Genomic DNA, 18588 nt, shown 5'->3' with positions numbered 1-18588 from the left:
AATTCACTACTTGATGTGTTTCAATGACAAGACTCTAGGTTCACTTTACTGTAGAAGCTGCATGAATATTTAAAACACAACTCCATGAGCAGAAAAGCTTTTAATTGAGACGGTCAACAATGACTCGTTTTACATAAACCAGATGAACGTCGCACTGATTTTACTTTAGTTCAGACTTAAGATTTGTTTGTTTCCAATATTTAAAGCACCTAAGCCCATGTTTTTGCTACATATTGCCTATGATTAAACACATGTATGCCATGTTGGCAGAATTTGCTGTTGAATGTTGCACTTTCTATCAAAGCGGAGTTCTGAAAGAACATTGTAATGTAAAGAATTATCTAAACCAGAGAGAATAAGGAAGCGCTAATCCAGAGCCATTTTAAAACAGTTGTAAGAAGCAATTCATTTTTAAAGAGATGCCTCTGAAACAGACTGGTGATTTATTCCCAGTCGTTCTTGAATTTTGTTTTTCTTTTTTGACCGGATGTTTCAGGTCATGATGTGTTCCAGTTTGAGACCTTTTGGTCTATTTTACGTTTTTAGTTTCTATTAAAGTTTATTGATGAGACACGTCTGGCAATTTGTTTTTTTTTTTTGTTCCCCCCCCCCCCCCAAGTTAATTTTAATCTTTATTTACACATAGCATATCAAACATGGTTACCAATCAGAGCTGCGTTGGTCTATTTATCAGTTTCTTGTGACTGGCAGTGCAGCAACAGGGAGACTTACTGCTGGGGCAAAAACAATTTCTCTGTGTGTGTACATAATCACAGCTCGGTGAAGAATCTAAATCTGGTTGTGGTTTTTCTCTGTTCTCCAAGACCCAGTTAAAATCCAAAAGCATGACCATCTCAAAACAAGAAGCATGAACATGTTTAAACCCTCCTCCACTACATTTAGCAGCCAGAGAGATAACAAAGCAGACTTTTTCCATCATTTATTGTTTTAAAGACACGTCTGACTCACTGTTGCCCCCTGCATAAAAACAAAGAACGTCTCGTCACCTCCGTTTTCTGTCTTCTGTTTTGCTGGTGTTGCATTCTTTCCAGAACATTTAGGCTCTTTGTGGGTTTGGCCATCCAGAATTGTTTGAACACACAGACCTGGGGGGCCGACGTGGCAGAGCCAGTGGGATCGGGTTTTATTAATCCGCTCGACGGGAAGGTCCGGATGATTGCATGAAAAGCTGGCTTGTTTCATCAACACCTGATTACACAACAGCCGAGATGTTCACCGTCAAGAAGCAGGATGTACATGCAATTTGCAATGAAGGCTCCGACCTGAACGGAAATTGCCCTGATTCGTAGCGCTTTTTAATTAGCGTTAGCATGGTAGCATTTTGATAGTTTGAGATAAGAATAGTTTACATTTGTTTCGAAATGGGGGTCATATTATAAAACTGTGGTTGCAAACGGTCTATTTTCATTTCTTGCTCTCTCAAAAAATTGTTTTCACACATTAAACTGTACAGCTTCTCTCAGTGAACATGATCCTTTCGTCAGATGCAAACGGGTAAACCTGTTAGCTAGCGCTGCTAATAGCAGTTAGCATGTCCCAGTGCTTTTCAAACTGGCAACCAGAACTGGGTTAGGTTCTGTTTAGTCTCGTTAGGAGTTCTGAACTGCATTTCTTTTTTATGGTTTCTGTTTATTATAGCAGAAACATTTTAGTAGTTATTTAGCTTAGCAGGCATTTTCTAGCTAAAAGTGAAATAGCTTGGAACGCTAGTCAAGTGCCACCGCTGAGAGAGTACAATATTGATCAATTTAGATCTAACACAAACTGCTGAGATGTAACTTTTTTCTTTTTTTTTTTTTTTGAGGATGGAGCCGTTTTACTTTTTTTGTCTAAAATCCTGAAACAAATGGTTTTGCAAAAACACATTTTATCAGGAAATCACCCAAAATGAACCCATTGTTCAAACATAAAGTCTCTAAAAAACATTGAAGACTTAGCAAGGACACAAATGAAACTTGATGTCCATGATTCAAAAGGAAAATGTGTATCTTTTTGCACACTCCTAAAATTTGAGTTGTTTTTCCCCAACACCAGTTTTTGATTTTCCAAATTTCCAAATAAAAATATGTGCAGCACTTTTATCCAAATATGTATCCATGGACACAAGTTTTAGAATCTAAAAATATATGGATTTCTGTAACATGTGACTAAAATCTCCCAGAATCTGGAGTGACGCGCAACTAAAAATATCGCCCACCTCTGTACTTCGTCACGGACGTTTTATGTTAAACGGCAGTCAGGTAGGAAAAAAAAAAGGAAAAGGTTCACTAGCTGATATAAAGCAGTGAGTTCTGGCCTTCTCCAACAGGAAATGCTTAGTCACTCTGTCAGTGACTCACCAAACCTCAGAGCTCAGCTTGTTCCTACCCCCAGCATCGACAGCATGACCGGTCAGCAGAAACACGTTACGTACCATAAACGCTGCTCAGCAGCTCCGCTTGGGCCCCAACCGCAAATATACACCAGCTCCGAGTGAAAACACTCGGCACGCTCGGTCGTAGCAACAGTCTCTTTATTTGGCCTCACGTTTCATTCATTCCGTAATTATTGTACAACGTATATACAGGAGCAAACAGAAGATTTACATGTCCTTGGTTTGTCGTCTTTCAGCAAAGGTTGGCAGTGCATTCTTGGCCTTTTTTGTCCCCAGCAGTGTCTCCGGGTTTCCTCTTGTCCTCCTTCGTGAACACGCAGGCCATAGCCAGAGCTTCATGATCGCATATTTGTGGTGCCAAGCTTTCGTCCAGGTCAGCCTCACGTCGCCCTTCGTCTGCATTGTTCATCTGCGCCAATACTGGAAAAGACAGAAACGAAGGTCGAGTTGGGCTGCGTTCTCGTCTTATTTAGAAGAAAGCTGACATTTGTTTGGATGGTTATCTGCAAAACAAAACACTCAGCTGCACAAAGCGGTGATCATCTGCTGCGGAGTGGGCTTACCTGTGCAAATTTGTGTATCTGCTCGACCACAGCAGCAAACAAAGCTCCCACGCTCTCGTCGATCAGGCTCTGCATGTAGTGAACCGCCTCCTCGTCCGACAGGTCCAGTCTGAACTTATCCTGCACCTGGCGGCACGTCAGAGTTACAGTTATCACGGCATGGCGACAAGCCGACCACAGGCCGGTAAAACAAGATGCCAATGCATCATGGCTGTGCATCCAAAAATAAATAGTGAAATAAAGAAACAAACAAAAAAAATGTTCCCACTTCTTTTCATCCTCCATACTTCTTAATAAAAGTTTACAGAAGGATCAACATGAATAAGCATTTTTGTCACCTTTTTAACAGTCTTGTCAGGCTCCAGAGCGATGTCAGGAATATTGGCATCCACCATGAGGGAAAAAAGATTCAGGATCAGGTTGGAGTACCTGACAAAACAAGCGAAAGAATTTTATAAACTGATCCAATCTCTGCAGTGAACACTTTTAACACACATTTTAACACACATTAGCATATAACAATCCCTCAAACACAACAATAAACCCGACTGTTCAACAAAAAGACTGATAAATGTCTACACTCAAGAGTTTGGGATAAATATTAGTACCTCCTGAGGTGGAGGAAGGCGGTGTAGCACTGCTTCCTGAACTCCTGGTACTGCTCGCTCTGCGTCCCCCCCATGCCCTCCACCATCTCTTTGCTCAGCTTCATGGGCGGCGGCAGCGGCTTGGGGTCTCGACCCAGGATGTAGCCAAAGTCTATGTGGAAGAGCTTCCCTGGAAGAGCGAGAGCGAGGATGAAAAAATCTTGAACCTGGGTTTGTGGAGGCGGCCTGGCTTCACAGACCCGTTTCCCCCCCTCACCAGTTTTCGTCAGCAGCAGGTTGTCCAGGTGTCTGTCTCCAACTCCCAGGATGTAAGTGATGACGCAGTAACCAGCTGGAGGAGCAGAGGGACATTCGTTCGATATGCTGCCAAGTTCAGCTGGTTATGTGTTTCATTTGAAGTTAATCATGCCGAGAGTCTCACCGCAGCTCTTGACGTAGGTGTCCATCACCTCGGAGCTGATGCCGTAGGGGCCCTTTTCGCTCGGCGCGTGCTTCCTGAAGAAGCTCTGCGTCAACGAGAACAGATCGGATCATTGTTCTCACTCACACCTCTGCACACACCGCTGCGGTCAAACCGGCTCACCTGGATGTTGCCCTCGGTGGCCAAAACCTCGGCGACAGGAACGGACTGGACGAACTGCATGTAACCTGGAACAATAACGCGTGACTTTGGTCATGTAGAAAATAAAAACTCCAATTTTCCCCCCCATATCAGGTCTGATTTTAGTATTTAAAAAAAAAATCACTTTCTTTTCAAAAAATTGACAGAAAATCTTGTCAAAAACCATCTTTTATTTTAATCGTCCCCCAGAATTTTTATGCAATTACAAGAACACAGTCGTAATATTAACAGAAGAAAGACGCAATCTTACCAGAACATCTTTAAAATTATGAGAAGTCATTTTATTGAGGAAAAAAAAAAAGCTTCAATAGGTTCTTTTATGAAATACACAATTTGTTCAGTCGTTTTAAAGTCCTGATACTGATGATAATTTGATGCTGATGTGTTGAAAGATGAAGCATTTCCTTATCGTAAAACTTATACCAACTTCCACATAATATGCTCAACATTCCTCATTTTAATTTGATGTTATTTTTTGCACTGGAGTTTTCATAAACTTATGGCTTTATTCTGGTAAAGTAAAAAAAAAAATTGTAGCCTTGCCCTAATACTCCATAACAGAGCTGACCTGATTTCAAAGTCCAAATAGACAACAGGATGCTGACATCACGCTGAACTATGAAAGCCAGAGAATAATAATAATAATTAAAAAAAGGGTTGGTGGGGGAAAAAAAGATCTAATTTTCAAAAAAATGTAATCTTCAAAAACAGAAGCAAAAAAAAAAAAAAAGTGAGTAATCTGCATATCTGTAATCTGCAAAATTGATTTATCTATTTATCTCCCAGTCCTAGATTAAATCCAGTATCACAATAGTCCATTATAGACTCTATAATTCAATATTCTGCTGCAAGGTGTATAAACTCTTCTGCAACAAAAACAACCTGGTTTTGTCTGAACTCCAGAGGAAATGAGTGCTTACCGTGTTTGGTGCTGGTGGCCAGAACCTTATATGGAGTCAGTTTCAGGTCCAAGTTCTCTTTCCTTAACAGCTGAACACAAAAACACAAGCAAATCATCAAGTGCCAGTTAAATTTCATTACCAGCTTGGCAAGAAGTGCTATGTGTGTACATGTGAGGATGACGTCTCAGAATCCCGTCCTTACAGGTTTCAGTTCTTATTCCAAGCTACTTTGTTATTTATTTTACAGATACATTCAAATAAAACGGAAAGCAAACCACCGTAGAGAGGATTTGAAGCAGCTCTTACTTTGTCCATGAGCGAGATGATCTGCAGGATGAGCTGGTCCTGCCTCAGGTCGTCTCCATGTTTGAAGATGACGGGGTACATGGCCCCGTCCTCGGTTTTGAAGATCAGCTTGGCCGGCATCAGAGCGCTCTGAGGCAGAACACAGAGAGTGAGACAGAGTGAGACAGAACGCAGACAAAGTGAGACAGAACGCAGACAGAGTGAGACAGAATGCAGACAGAATGCAGACAGAATGCAGACAGAGTGAGACAGAATGCAGACAGAATGCAGACAGAATGCAGACAGAGTGAGACAGAATGCAGACAGAGTGAGACAGAACGCAGACAAAGTGAGACAGAACGCAGACAGAGTGAGACAGAACGCAGACAAAGTGAGACAGAACGCAGACAAAGTGAGACAGAACGCAGACAGAGTGAGACAGAATGCAGACAGAGTGAGACAGAATGCAGACAGAATGCAGACAGAGTGAGACAGAATGCAGACAGAGTGAGACAGAATGCAGACAGAGTGAGACAGAACGCAGTCAGAGTGAGACAGAGTGAGACAGAACGCAGACAGAGTGAGACAGAGTGAGACAGAATGCAGACAGAGTGAGACAGAACGCAGACAGAGTGAGACAGAGTGAGACAGAACGCAGACAGAGTGAGACAGAGTGAGACAGAACGCAGACAGAGTGAGACAGAGTGAGACAGAATGCAGACAGAGTGAGACAGGACGCAGATAGGATCTGAAGCAAAGCTGAAGACACGGCGGGGATCGCTCTTCCACCCGACACACAAGTCCTTCAAAGAGTTTAAATGTTTGTATTTATATTGTAGTGGAGGATTATAAAGTGGAAAGAAGATAATGCGCCGTTTCAGAACATTTCACAAGTAGAAATCTGAAAAGTGTGGCATGCACCTGACTCAACATGCCGTTTTTGGGTGGGTTTCTACCATATTTACACATCTGGAGACTCCATTTTATTGCCCCATTCTTCTTTGAAAAACAGCTCTGGAAGTTATGAGGATTTAACTGGATTTGGGGTATCAGAGTAAAATTGGTTTAATAAAAATGCACGCCACACTTTCCGATTCTCATTTAGAAAAATGTAATAAATATGTATCCTTTCCTTCCATTCATGCTCAATAAAACACAATGAGATTTGTTGTTGAAGGAAGGTAATATGTGAAAAGGTTCTTGAAGTACGAGTCCTTGGTTTCTTAAAGTTTTGGTGACAACACATCAATCAAGAGTCTATTGTTTGCTCTTTTATTTCTCAGAATTAAATAATATGAGCATGTTAGGAAATGCAAAGTTAACGTGAGACAGTGGAGGCCTTTCGCTCCTAAAGCAAACTAAAAAAACAAGCTGAAATGCAGGAGGAGATGTGTGTGCATCAGTAAGAGGAAGAAATCCAGCTTCATCTGTTGCACCAACGCGCCACCTGGTTCTACACAAACAGATCCTCCATTTAAGTCGACAGCATTTCTTAATGGGTGTAACTGCGCTCAAGTCAATATGGAAACAGTTTTATTCCACTTGCAACAGCCAAGTGACAGGTGTCAGACGGTCATCTGCTTTCGAAGGCAGATGGACACGTGATCAGAGGAGGACTTAATCAGCGGAAAACCTTAAAGAGCGTTGCCGTCTCCGGGACGATCCCTCTGATCCTGATCTGAGGCTCCAGAGGAAGAGGAATCGGCTCGATGTCCGAGAGGTTGACCTTCTCGTTGTCGGCCAGCAGAGCCTGCAGCCGCTCAGTCTGCAGAGAATTCACAAGGAATAACGACGCTTCGTTAAACTGCAGGTCAGGGCTGAAAGCAATTAATCAGATTAATCGATTATTGAAATAATCATCAACTAATACAGTAATTGATTCATCGTTAATTGCATTATGCAGGCCCAAAAAAAAGGCAATTTGCTGGAAGAACAAACAGAACTGTGCAAAAAATAAAAACATTTTTCTCTAAAGATAAAAAAAACCCAAAACGACTCAAGTTGTTGAATGAAAACTCAGCAGGATGTGACCATTCTTTAAAATTAGATCAATCAATCAGCTGGCAGAATAATCTATTATTAATCTATTACTGTCACCTTCTTCTTGCGGTTCCCGCTCTCCCTTTGGACGGCCTTCATAAGCTGCACCAGCCTGTCCACGAAGGTCTGCTGGGCGGCCAAAAGCGACCGCATCACCCTCACGCTCTTATCGCCCTGCGGTGCGGACAGAGAAGAAGAAGAATAAGAAACAGCTCAGCTGCTTTGCTGCAGAACATGTCTCGCTCAAATCTGCTCAGGAAAACACTCGCCTTGAGCAGCGCCTGGCTAAACCGCCTCATGACGTTCAGGTACATCTCGTGGGTTTTGGGATCCCTCTGCTTCGTGTCCTGATCCTCACACTCCACAATCACGTACCTGAGGAGAAAAACGAGTCGATTTTACACCACCGTGTCCCGGTGAAACGCTGCTGCTGCTGTTCTGGACGACGGCTGCTCACCAGTACAAGTAGTTGGCGAGCGTAGCGTTCTTGCAGGCACGCGATATGAGAAAGGTGCACAAGTCTTGCTGCAAAAAATAATAAATAAACGAAGCACAAACTGAAATTTATGATCATGTGATCATTTAAAATGTGGGTTTTCTTAGATCCTCTGTTGTTTTTGGGGCCGTTTCATCACCTCCAGAGTCTCACTGTCCGCTCCTTCCTTGCCTTTCTGCTGGGCGGTGGAGGACGATCCGGACGGAACCGACAGGATCTGAGAACTGAGACAGAAACGAAACGATAAACGACAAACAGAAAATCCCAGCTACGCTGCAAAAAAACACTAAATCTGACCGAAGCCTGTCGCAGTAAATAATAAACCGGCTAATAGCGCGACAAATTAAATTAGCGCAATAATTTCTATTCTGATGATTTTTGAAGGGCAATTATGTTTGCATGATTGGTTTCGGTTGGAAGTGATTCTTACTTGCCTTTTATTTATTGTGTTTTTTTGTTTATTTTAAATATTTAAAATGTCTTCCAGTGTTAAGTGTCCTTCACAAAATTAAAGATTGTTGGTTTCTGAGAGACAAACTTGAGTTGTTAGGCCATTATCAATATATTACTTGAAAATGGTTTCAAAACACCAAATATCATCACTTATTGAAAAGATTTCTGGGACAATTTATAGTCCAGTAAAACTTATCGTAACACGCCCAAGTAGTTTTGCTCTAGTTTTTTGTGCAAATATCTTAATTCACCTTAAATGAGACAAAACTAACTTACAAGTAACTTTTTAGCACAATATATGAGCTTGTTTTAAATCACAAATTCATTAACATTCATGAAAAATGACTATAAGTGAAATAGTCTGCCAGAGGAAGATATTATTTTAACATATAATATGGGAAAGATGTCTTGTTGCATTGGCAGATTATTTCACTTTTAACTAGTACTTTTCATTAGTAATATTAATAAACCGTTGACTTAAAACAAGCTCCTATGTCTTGCTGATAATTTATGTTAGTACACTCGCACTAAGACTAAACTAAGATATTTTCACTAGAAACTGGACCAAAAGAACTTGGTCAGATATTGTGTTTATGCAGTGTAAATATAGCAGCTAAAGCAGAAATTATATCAATTTTATCGCACGACACTGAAGTCGGTGCGGCCGCTGCGCCGAGCCAACAGCTTGAGCCTGCAGCCTCAGCCGCGCGGCTGCCAGTGAAATCCTAACAACCAAAGCGTTTTCAACGCCTCCTGAAACAGAAATAATCAAACGTTGCAAATCGGCGCATCTGGGGGTAAATTTAGATCACCTGCTGACATTTCTACCCCCCCGATTTCCAGAGAACAGCTCCCTTCAGCTCATGCCTGTCGCTGTGATGTGCAGCCAGAGGGCGGCTCTGCTGATGTTGCTCTGACCTGTCCAGCGTGGAGTCATCTGAAAGTCCCTGGCTGTCTCTCTTGCTGCCTGGCTCCAGGCCTCCCTGGATGTCGTTGAAGTTCTCGTATTTGAGCGCCTGCACCAGCTGGAGGAGGTACATCAGCAGGTCCTGGAGGGACGAGAGAGGAACAGGCAGGGGTCAGAGCAACTGCAGGGTGTAGCAGGTGACATTTAAGACTTTTTACAGACATTTTTAATACCACTTTGAAAGAAATTTAAGACTGAAAATACTATAAATATAGGGGAGAAACTTACTGCATTATAATCAAAACCAGTATAGAGGTAAATATGTGAGGTAGCTAGATAGTGAGGGTGTGTTAGCAGCTAGCTGCTGGTAGCTTCAACAATCTTAAGTCACAGAACAAGATCCAACCCCCGACAGAAATGTCCCTCAAGAAAAAAAAACTACATCAAATTGTCCTGCAATTAACATATTTGAGGCCAACTTACATTTTCTTATTGAATTTAAAACATTCTAAGGCCTTCATTTTAGATAAATTTAAGACCTATAAGACTCATTAAGGATGCCCTGACTCCCTAACCTTCCTGAGAAAGATGCTTAAAAAGATTTCTTTCTTCTTCAGCTCAAGTTTTCGATAGAGTTAAGGTCAAAGGGCAGGCATGCCTGGCTGTGTATTTCAGGAACCGTTTCTGGGCTGATCTGCCTGAATGTTTCGGGTCGTTATCGTTTTAGCATCGAGTGGTTCCTCTCCTCTATGACCAGGTCCGCAGACAGGAGGAGGAATTGATGCAAAGTCACTTACCGAGTGCAATCTGCTGGACTTTCTTAGACAGCTTTTTCCAAATTAGCATTTAGCACTTGGTCAAGGTAGCTTGATTGTACTGTATTATAATCAGAATGTTTTTGTTCTGCATTCAACTGACTGGTTCTGATCGAGGAAGTAAAGGACTTTTGCCTGGTATTACTCCTAAACAAAGAGCTGAGATATAGATGGTTTATATGAGTATTAGATGAAATGAAGATGACACTTTGTGAGCTTTGGAGAGTTTTTTTTTTATTTTTTTACCTCCCAAATCCAAATCCCCTTCCTCACTGTGAACGGAGGCAAAATAGAGCAAATAAGGTCAAAGTGAGGCCTTGTTTGGCACAGCTTCAGCTGCTTAGAGCTTTTTGGATACGAACAAGTTCAGGTGAAAAGCGGTTTTCTTCTGGCTGTTTTTAACACACATCTGGCCTGCTTAAACAGGAAGCTCTCTCTCGGTTTCGAAGAGTGACTAAGAAAAATGGGGATCTGTGTCATGCGATTTATTTACAGAGGGAAACAGGAAGTCACGCTTTACTAATTCCAAATCCCCAGATGCTCTGACTGATTTTAAAAAGGCAGTAAGTTGATATTCTGTACTTTAGAGATGGTTAGAAGGTGCCAATAACTGAGACAACATACTTAAAACTGGAGCACCATAATGTTTCAGTGGGAGATTATGCTCCTGCAGTAAGTTATTTTCAGGGTTCTGTCTGACGGTACCTCGTCATCAGCCTGTTGGAGGCGCGCCACGGCGTAGCGCCTCACTGTGGGGTTGGTGAAATGGGAGGACAGCAGCTCCAGGGAGTCCTCCACGTCCATGGGCCTCCACTTGCCCAGCAGCTCCAGGGCCTGCTTGGCCTCCTGGGGCAGATCCCAGTTCACACATTTCAGGAACTTTGCCAGAGCCTGAAGCCAGAGGAAGAGGAAGAGGAAGAGAGCAGGTGGTAAATTATGGACAACAGCTGCCATAAGAAGAAAGGCCTGTCACGGTAACAAATTCTGCTGAAAGATAAATCGAATTGAATGATTGCTAAAAATAATTATATTGTCATTTTGAGGCCATTTTCAACTATAATAATAATAATAATAATAATAATAATAATAATAATGGCACAGTAATGTAGGTACACTTTTCAAAGATAAAAAATCCCAACAAGTTTAACTTCTAAAGAACATTTAACACTGGAACTGGAAAACATTTTAATATAAATAATAAATAAACCAAACAACAAGAATTAAAATGGATTATAAAGTCTCTATAATCAAAAACATATGAATAATTCAGCTTTGACAGGGAAAACAGGCAAAAGTGGCAGATAGTGCAAACCAACTACTTCGTACTGGGTGTCAAATGTTTGCAGCGTTTCTCAAAATGCCAGATTTTCAACAATATTAAAGGCGAGCATCTCTTTAACGACTGTTTATCTACCTCATTTTCACTTATCAAGCAATTAATTGATTTGTTGCTCATTGTGACAGGTTTCTAAGGAGACAACGACTGAAAGGAAGCAGAAACGTCCCCACCTTCTCCTGCGTGGTGAGGTAGTATCTGAACTTCCACACCAGGTCCTGCTCTTCAGAGCTCAGCTGCTTGGTTGGAGGGTAGCTCACGATGATCTGTTGGCGACGTCCAAACATTCGCTTACTGTTGGGCTTCATCCTTCTAAAATCGTAAAAAAAATTAAAACCGCCGGTTTCTCACGTTGAGCTGATCCCGCGTGGCGGCGTTGGGCTTCAGGTCGTGGTCCGAGGGGCCGCTGCGGAGGCTGCGAGCCAGTTTGTGGTGCTTGCTCTCCACCAGGTTCTCCTGAGAGGAGGAGGACCCGGCAAAACCAAGAATTATTGTTAAAACCTTGGTGAATTAAATCTTCTTTTAGAGTTTATTGATAACTGCAGGGATTCCATAGATCTGATCTTACCATCCCTAAGTGTGGGTCGGGGACTTTGACGATGTCGCTGCTGGTCAGAGCGGGCGACGCTTCGTCTCCATCCTGTGCAGAGATGAAACGACCATCAACAAAAACACAGCTCAAAGCTGCGTGACGTCCGGTTTTTACATCTGGACGGATGTTAGGAAGGTGAGACTTACCTTCTCGTAGTACACGATGCTGTACTCCTTGTCGTTTGTCTTGACGCGAGGAAACTCCACCATGAGGTACATGAAGTTTGAACTGCGCTTCTCGCTCTGCAGAAACACACATTTATTTCTCTAAATGTGCAAGTCAGGAGCCATCCCTCTTTTCTTCATGTTTAGATCCCAAGGTCTGAGAACTTCCTTTAATCTTTCAAACTAATCACAGTCAATGTTTTCTCCAGGCTTTCTTTTCTAAATGTAGTACTTTACATTTTTCTTTCATTTACCGATCAGTTACTTAACCATTTTCGGAGGGATGTTTTTTTTTTTTTTTTGGGGTGGGTGGGGGGAGGGGGTTCTGTGTGTGTGTTAAGCCATATAACTATAAATCAGTCTGACGCAAAAAAAAAAAAAAACCCAGAACAACAGGGTTTCCCCCAGTGTTTTATGAGCCTGGCGGGCCACCAGGCTTTACTTGTGCCCCCAACAGGCTGGGCATTGCTTATTTATTTAAGTCTTTATAAAATGTTTGCATTTTTTAAAGACTTTATAGTTGGTGGTCAGGTATTAATCTACCAATGACACATAATTATCAAGTGGTATTTTTATTTGCCATACTTATTCAAACCTGGAAAATGAATCTAATTTAATAATCTAAACATACTTTTCCAGACTGCAGGAGCTCAATTTGACCGATAAAACTACACTTGCTACACAGACAATCAAAGGAAGGATAATTCACCTCTATGCCTTTTGTCTACATGTACCCCCTTTTTCTTTAAGCCATTAATTTCAGCTTCTTTCCTAATTTTTACGTAGCGGTAAAACGACTGGCCGAAAACTGAGTGGAAAAGCAGCAAAAGTTCACAGAAAAATTTTTCATGCATTTTCCTCAACAAATACAGAAGAAAAGTTGACAAAACTAGTAGTGGTTTAAAGCTTTTTTTTCCTCTATAGGGTTGCTCAAAAAGGATAAAAATGTACAAATTTTACTTGCATGAATATCTGAAAAAAAAAACACCCTCAGTTTGGAGACAGAATTGGGCCAGACCGTCTCACCTCGTTGATCATCTCAATCTCTCTGAAGGTCAGCCGGTCCAGCCAGTCCACCTTCACCATGTGGCCCTGCCGGTGAGCCTTGGTCAGCTGGATGGAGATGCGAAGCAAAGACACAGAGAAAGAGGGAAAAAGACATTAAAATGATAAAACAACAGACATTGATTGTTTGCTTGTTGTAGTGGAACCGCTTGCAGGATAGCAGCTGGTGAGCTCCAACAGTCATGCACAAACTCGAGGCCAGCCGCCAGTCCAACATTTCTGCACAGACATGTTCAGCAGCTGGAATTAAAGCTTGCACCTTAAAGAAAGGTGGCTGCCAAAAACAATACTTTAGATAAGTTTGCTGCTCTCGAAACATTAAAACAAAAAACACCCAAATCAGAATGCGGTGGGCGATTTCTGACGACCGACTGCTGCTGATCTGCACACAGTCAAAACCCCACAAACACAAATGTGGCTTTAAAAATAAGACATTTGTCAACGAGGCGACTTGAGTGCATCGGTTGCACTAAGTAGTGTAATTGTATTGCTGATAAATTTATCACTTTTGATGCTTTCGTACAAGCGGCATTGTTAAAACCAGTAACACAAGCAGCTTTTGATCAGTCTTTCATGGTGACAATAAACAATGCAGTTGCCCATACCTACTGAAATATTTAATGTCATTCAACGACAGCGTCTACAGCAAAGAGCGTTTTTGTTGCTAACCTGAACGAGAACCAACGTGGTGCATTCGCTGGTCTGAAAAAAGATTGTATATTTGAATTTCCAAACAGTCGTTCACTAATTACGGTCAATCAACTTGTTGATCGAGTAGGAGTCCAGCTCCTACCTGAGTATATTCCTACCATAAACAGGAATTTGTGAGTTTTTGGAAACTAGAAATTCAAGGTTAAATCCAGTCTAGGTAATTACGTAAACCTTAGTGATGTCATAAAAATGAAATGCATGCACACACACCCGCAACACAAGTGTGTAGTTGCAGCAGTAAACTTAAAAACAAACGTGTGTGTGTGTGATGCTTTCAGGAACGCAGCCATACACCTGGACGCTAATGTGTTCACACCGAAAACCTGGGTCAAAATGTGTTTAGTTTCCCACACAGAACACTTCAAAACAGAGACCAGCTGCATTTACGCACTTTTCTACAGTCTAGATGTGGTGAGATTTGTAACCAAACATATTTTGACCGAGGCTTTCATACACACACTTTACACACACACACGCAATGCATTGGCAGCTCCTCCATTCGTACTCACATCACTGAGTACCTCCAGATCGGGACCCTGGAACAGATGACGCTTTAGAAACAACTTCCCATCCCACGCTTTCCCGTTTGCCTTCCATCCTCTGCCATGCCACGTTGTAAATGATACACACCATCATCTCTACTCCTCGTTTACTGTCCATACCTTGGCTAGTCTGCCCATCTGGTCCTCTGACAGGCTGCTGCTGGTGCGTCCTGGTGTGGTGGTGGGCTCCCCTCCGTCCCCCTCCACGCCTGGCCAAACTTTAAGGTCATGCATCCCCTGCCGGAACATGCTGGAGCAAACAGCAGCCGCAGAAGTTACGAGGTGAGAATTATAAGTGCAAATTTTGATGCACACATAAAACAAAAAGTAAACGATAGCTATTTTAGTTTCATTTTTTATTAATTTAGCTCAGCAGAAACCAACCAAAGCATAGCTGTGGCTCAGAAGACTCACCCATATTTGCCAAACAAGGTGACTGTGGTTCCCCCAACAGGAACGGCTCTGCCGGGCCCGTAGATGTCCCACACGGTGAGGGCGACCTGGGCGCTCTGCGGAAGGTCCGGGTACTTCACCGGCAGCCGCAGCCACTCGTTCCAGCTGGGAATGGGGGGAAAAAAAAACAAGTCGATAAAATGTAGTTATCACAGGAAAAGTACAATCAAGATTTAGAAGAAACCCCCCCCTCCCCCGATTGTGTTCTTACTTCCACCGTGTGCTGAAGGCTTTGTACGAGGTGCGGACGGGCAGAGCGAGAGGTTTCCCCTCCGCAAACACCTGGCAGGTGACGTAGAGGTCCGAGCAGTTCTCCTGGTACAGACCGGAAAACCGCAGCATCGGGTCCCCCAGCAGCGCTTTGTAGCTCTTCTGCTCTCGCTTTCCTTCCAAACTGCCGCTGTTGGAGAAGAGTAGAAGAAGAAAGGCAAACTGATTGTTAATCCAGTAACAGGATTAATTATTTCTCTTCCCGGCTAAAAAGCATCTGATTATTTTCCTCGTCTTTTGTTAGTTTTCTGATGAAGCACAGACTAAAACAAAAATGTATAGAGTTGACTACTGGTGCGAATACGTTTCCTGAATGATTTCATTTCAAATATTAGGCGAGTTAGCAGGACTCTGTAGAATCTGACAGAGATGGTGGATTCTGAGACCAAGCCGGTGTCAGTATGAGGTTGATACTAAAGTGATGAGATCAATACTTTACGTTCAAAGATGCCCTCTTGATTTTGTACAGTAGTTACTCAGCTCTACCATAAAAAAGATTTGCTCTCAAACAATTTTTTTTTTTTTTTGCATTTTGTTTATTGAGAAAACAATGCACCCAAATTCGATTCATTTTTATATTGTTTCTGCTCATGATGTAAATATGCTATTAGCACATTTTGTGGACACCGGTGCACTTTATCTAAATTCTGTCTTAAGTTTTACCAAAATCATTCAAAAGAAAAAACACTTAAAGGTCAGAAAAGAAATTTGATAATACTATACTTAAGTTGTGAGTATTGGTGTCGTTATTGGCAGTGCTGGACCTGTATTGAACCATTATGTAATCGATAGCAGAATATGCAGTATTGCACACCTCTAGATATTGACTTCTGAGGCGATAAATCAGCTGTATGATTCAGCTCTGTTGCATATTCATATGTTAGAATGGACCTATTCACAGATCTAAATACTTGCAACAAGAGTTTCAGCTACTTTGCAACAGAAAATGAGTGCATGCATTTACCTTTACTTCAAAAACAAAAAAATTAAAACCACATGAAGCATTTCACAAAGGACTATTTAAGATTATTCCCGTAAATGCGAAGCATATTTCCCTGAACTTTAAAAAAAAAAAAAAAAAAAAAAAAAAAAACTCAAGGAATGTGGCATCAAAGAACATTCCGTTTGTTGGTGCGTTTATAGACTGAAAGAAAGTGGGAGTTCTCCGTTTCTATGCATGGTATGTGCAGAGAAAAACCTAACTGTTCACCATTTGACCAGCTGAAAAGGAAAAATTGGACAAAAGACTGGTGCATTACTGCTAAATCAGCATAATGTACCAATGAAGAGTCAAAATTACCACGGAGGAGAACAAGAAGGCACATGCTTCCTGAGTCACGGAAGTACAAGTGGATTAATTTCAATGCTTTTCGCATACTAGTTACTTTATGTAAGACTTTATTAATTCTCGTCACAAACGGGACCGACTCAACAAAGAAAAATGTAGCGAATCAAAACACTGCAGTTCACTACGAATAGAAACCGACGACTTGACAGGACATACGACCAAAAACACAAATTAAAACAGTTTATCTCTTCTTGTCACTTATTAAATAATAAATTAGCACCCGAAGGGACTTTAAAGGTAAAATCCCACTTCAGTGCAAGATGTCAAACGCTGCACCGACCCATACCGCAAACACACCGAGCAGAACAAAGTAGTTCCATAGATTCATCAAAACACACGGCTTCAGCAGCCCAACTCACATCTTCAGTTGAACATTAATGTCCAGGTCACAGCTGTAGACATAGTTAAACTTGTCTGTGTCCATCTTCCGAGGGGAAAAACACTAAATTTTACTCCCACACCGGACGACTTCAACATTAAAATCCCCGGACGTTTTTTTGTGGAAGACTATTGCGACAACAAGGCCTTGGCTTGGCGCAGAAACACTCCACAGAGACCGGATAAAAGCTGGACAACGGAACTGAAGGCTTTATCAGACTGTAAACTGTTTAAAAATTATAAATTAATGTTTTTAGTCACTGCTAAGACGCTAGTATAGCTACAGTCTGACCGGGCATGATTTTAGATTTTTAGTAGCTACACAGCAGAAACCGAAATTTTCAGTCAGGTCAGAGTAGTAGAATATCGATAAGGCAAGACGAGGAAGTCCATGAAAGCGATCGTTGAGTCTTGGATTGATTATTTGAGTCTGAAGGAGGGCTTCGAGCATTCGTGGTTAAAGGTACAGTGTAAAAAATATATCAAGGATCTACAATACACAGACACATAAAAACTATTCTATTCGAAAGTCAAGTGGAGTACTTACGTATAGGTAAGTACTTCACACTCATTTTCATATATATATATATATATATATATATATATATATATATATATATATATATATATATATATATATATATATATATACATATAAAGATGAACACATTGTCCATGAACTATAATTTTCAAAGCAACTGTGAAATCCCTTTTTACTTGTCCTGTTCCAGAATATCTGATGCTACAGAATCCACTATGGAAATATACTATTTCACATACCAGAGAATTTTGAAATAAACATGCTCAAAACTTGTTTCATCCGAAAACATGTACAATCTCTATTTAGGTGTTAAATGATTTATTTAACAAAAATAATCACATTCAGGAATAACTCATGCTTCAGTTTGAAGGGTAGAGATCCAAAGGGATTCCCTCTGTTTGAGTAACATATCAGGGTTACCACCCCACTTACTACCATAATACTGTGGAGAGGAAATATCATAATGCAATGGGATCATCTGAATCATTCCTCCCCTAACGTCATTTTCCAAAGATATACAAGCCTGCAGGGGCAATGTAGCATTTACATTATACTGCAAAAAGCACCCACCCACCCATACAAATAACTGAATTCACACCCCTGTGTCAAAAAGTGTACAAAATCCAGAATCTTAGGCATGGAGCATGATACCCCTATGTAATGCTCCCAGGGCAGGAAGTACAGTCATTAAATTTCCTCGCTATTAACGATTCAAGATATGAATTATAATCATTATAATGCATTTGCCAGATGGTGCTCAATGAATTTCTAAGCTTAATATTGTCCAGCAGCATTTTTGGTTTCTTGGACCGACCCGTACTCCGCCTTAGCACTTATGTCAACAAACACTTGTCAACATGACTGTGAATGTTAAGCAAGCATATTTTATCAAAAGATACCATAAAGAGAAGCATTTTTATTTTTAAAAAATGTGCCAAAATGAGCTAAAAGATTGCTGCCTGTCAAGAATAATGATTCAAAATTGTCACATCAACCCAAATGAAAAGGACAGAGTGAAAAGACTGCAGCAAACGTTAGAAATGTTTATGATCTGAGCTAAATATTATCATCAAAAGACACAGAAAATGAGATGGAAGTGAAG

General features: G+C 41.3%; 1 protein-coding gene across 1 annotated transcript; it reads right to left on the bottom strand.

Moving 5' to 3' along the window:
* Positions 1 to 2516: 2516 nt before the first annotated feature.
* Positions 2517 to 17357, bottom strand: pik3c3 (phosphatidylinositol 3-kinase, catalytic subunit type 3). Its single transcript, XM_015010741.2, has 25 exons — positions 16927 to 17357; positions 15161 to 15349; positions 14911 to 15054; positions 14617 to 14746; positions 13205 to 13291; positions 12161 to 12256; positions 11991 to 12062; positions 11774 to 11878; positions 11596 to 11688; positions 10792 to 10977; positions 9283 to 9413; positions 8051 to 8135; positions 7873 to 7940; positions 7685 to 7790; positions 7473 to 7589; positions 7009 to 7140; positions 5397 to 5525; positions 5109 to 5178; positions 4150 to 4214; positions 3988 to 4072; positions 3823 to 3897; positions 3567 to 3735; positions 3297 to 3387; positions 2959 to 3084; positions 2517 to 2815 (listed from the first exon to the last, which is right to left on the bottom strand). The coding sequence occupies exons 1-25, from the start codon at positions 16989 to 16991 to the stop codon at positions 2801 to 2803; spliced, it is 2631 nt and encodes an 876-aa protein (XP_014866227.1). The 5' UTR covers positions 16992 to 17357; the 3' UTR covers positions 2517 to 2800.
* Between the last annotated feature and the right edge of the window lie 1231 nt (positions 17358 to 18588).

This window comes from Poecilia mexicana, unplaced genomic scaffold (genome assembly GCF_051168715.1).
Source record: "Poecilia mexicana isolate PSO_F unplaced genomic scaffold, ASM5116871v1 scaffold_18, whole genome shotgun sequence".
Classification (NCBI taxonomy): domain Eukaryota; kingdom Metazoa; phylum Chordata; class Actinopteri; order Cyprinodontiformes; family Poeciliidae; genus Poecilia; species Poecilia mexicana.
This window is presented reverse-complemented; position numbering and strand designations above follow the sequence as displayed.

What these genes read in the sequence shown, in the direction of transcription:
- pik3c3 (XM_015010741.2), bottom strand. Translation starts at nt 16,991, where the DNA reads ATGGACACAGACAAGTTTAACTATGTCTACAGCTGTGACCTGGACATT. An exon ending in CGGACAGTGAGACTCTGGAG is followed by an intron (nt 7,941 to 8,050) that starts GTGATGAAACGG and finishes TATTTTTTGCAG; the next exon opens with CAAGACTTGTGCACCTTTCT. An exon ending in CTCGCCAACTACTTGTACTG is followed by an intron (nt 7,791 to 7,872) that starts GTGAGCAGCCGT and finishes TTTTCTCCTCAG; the next exon opens with GTACGTGATTGTGGAGTGTG.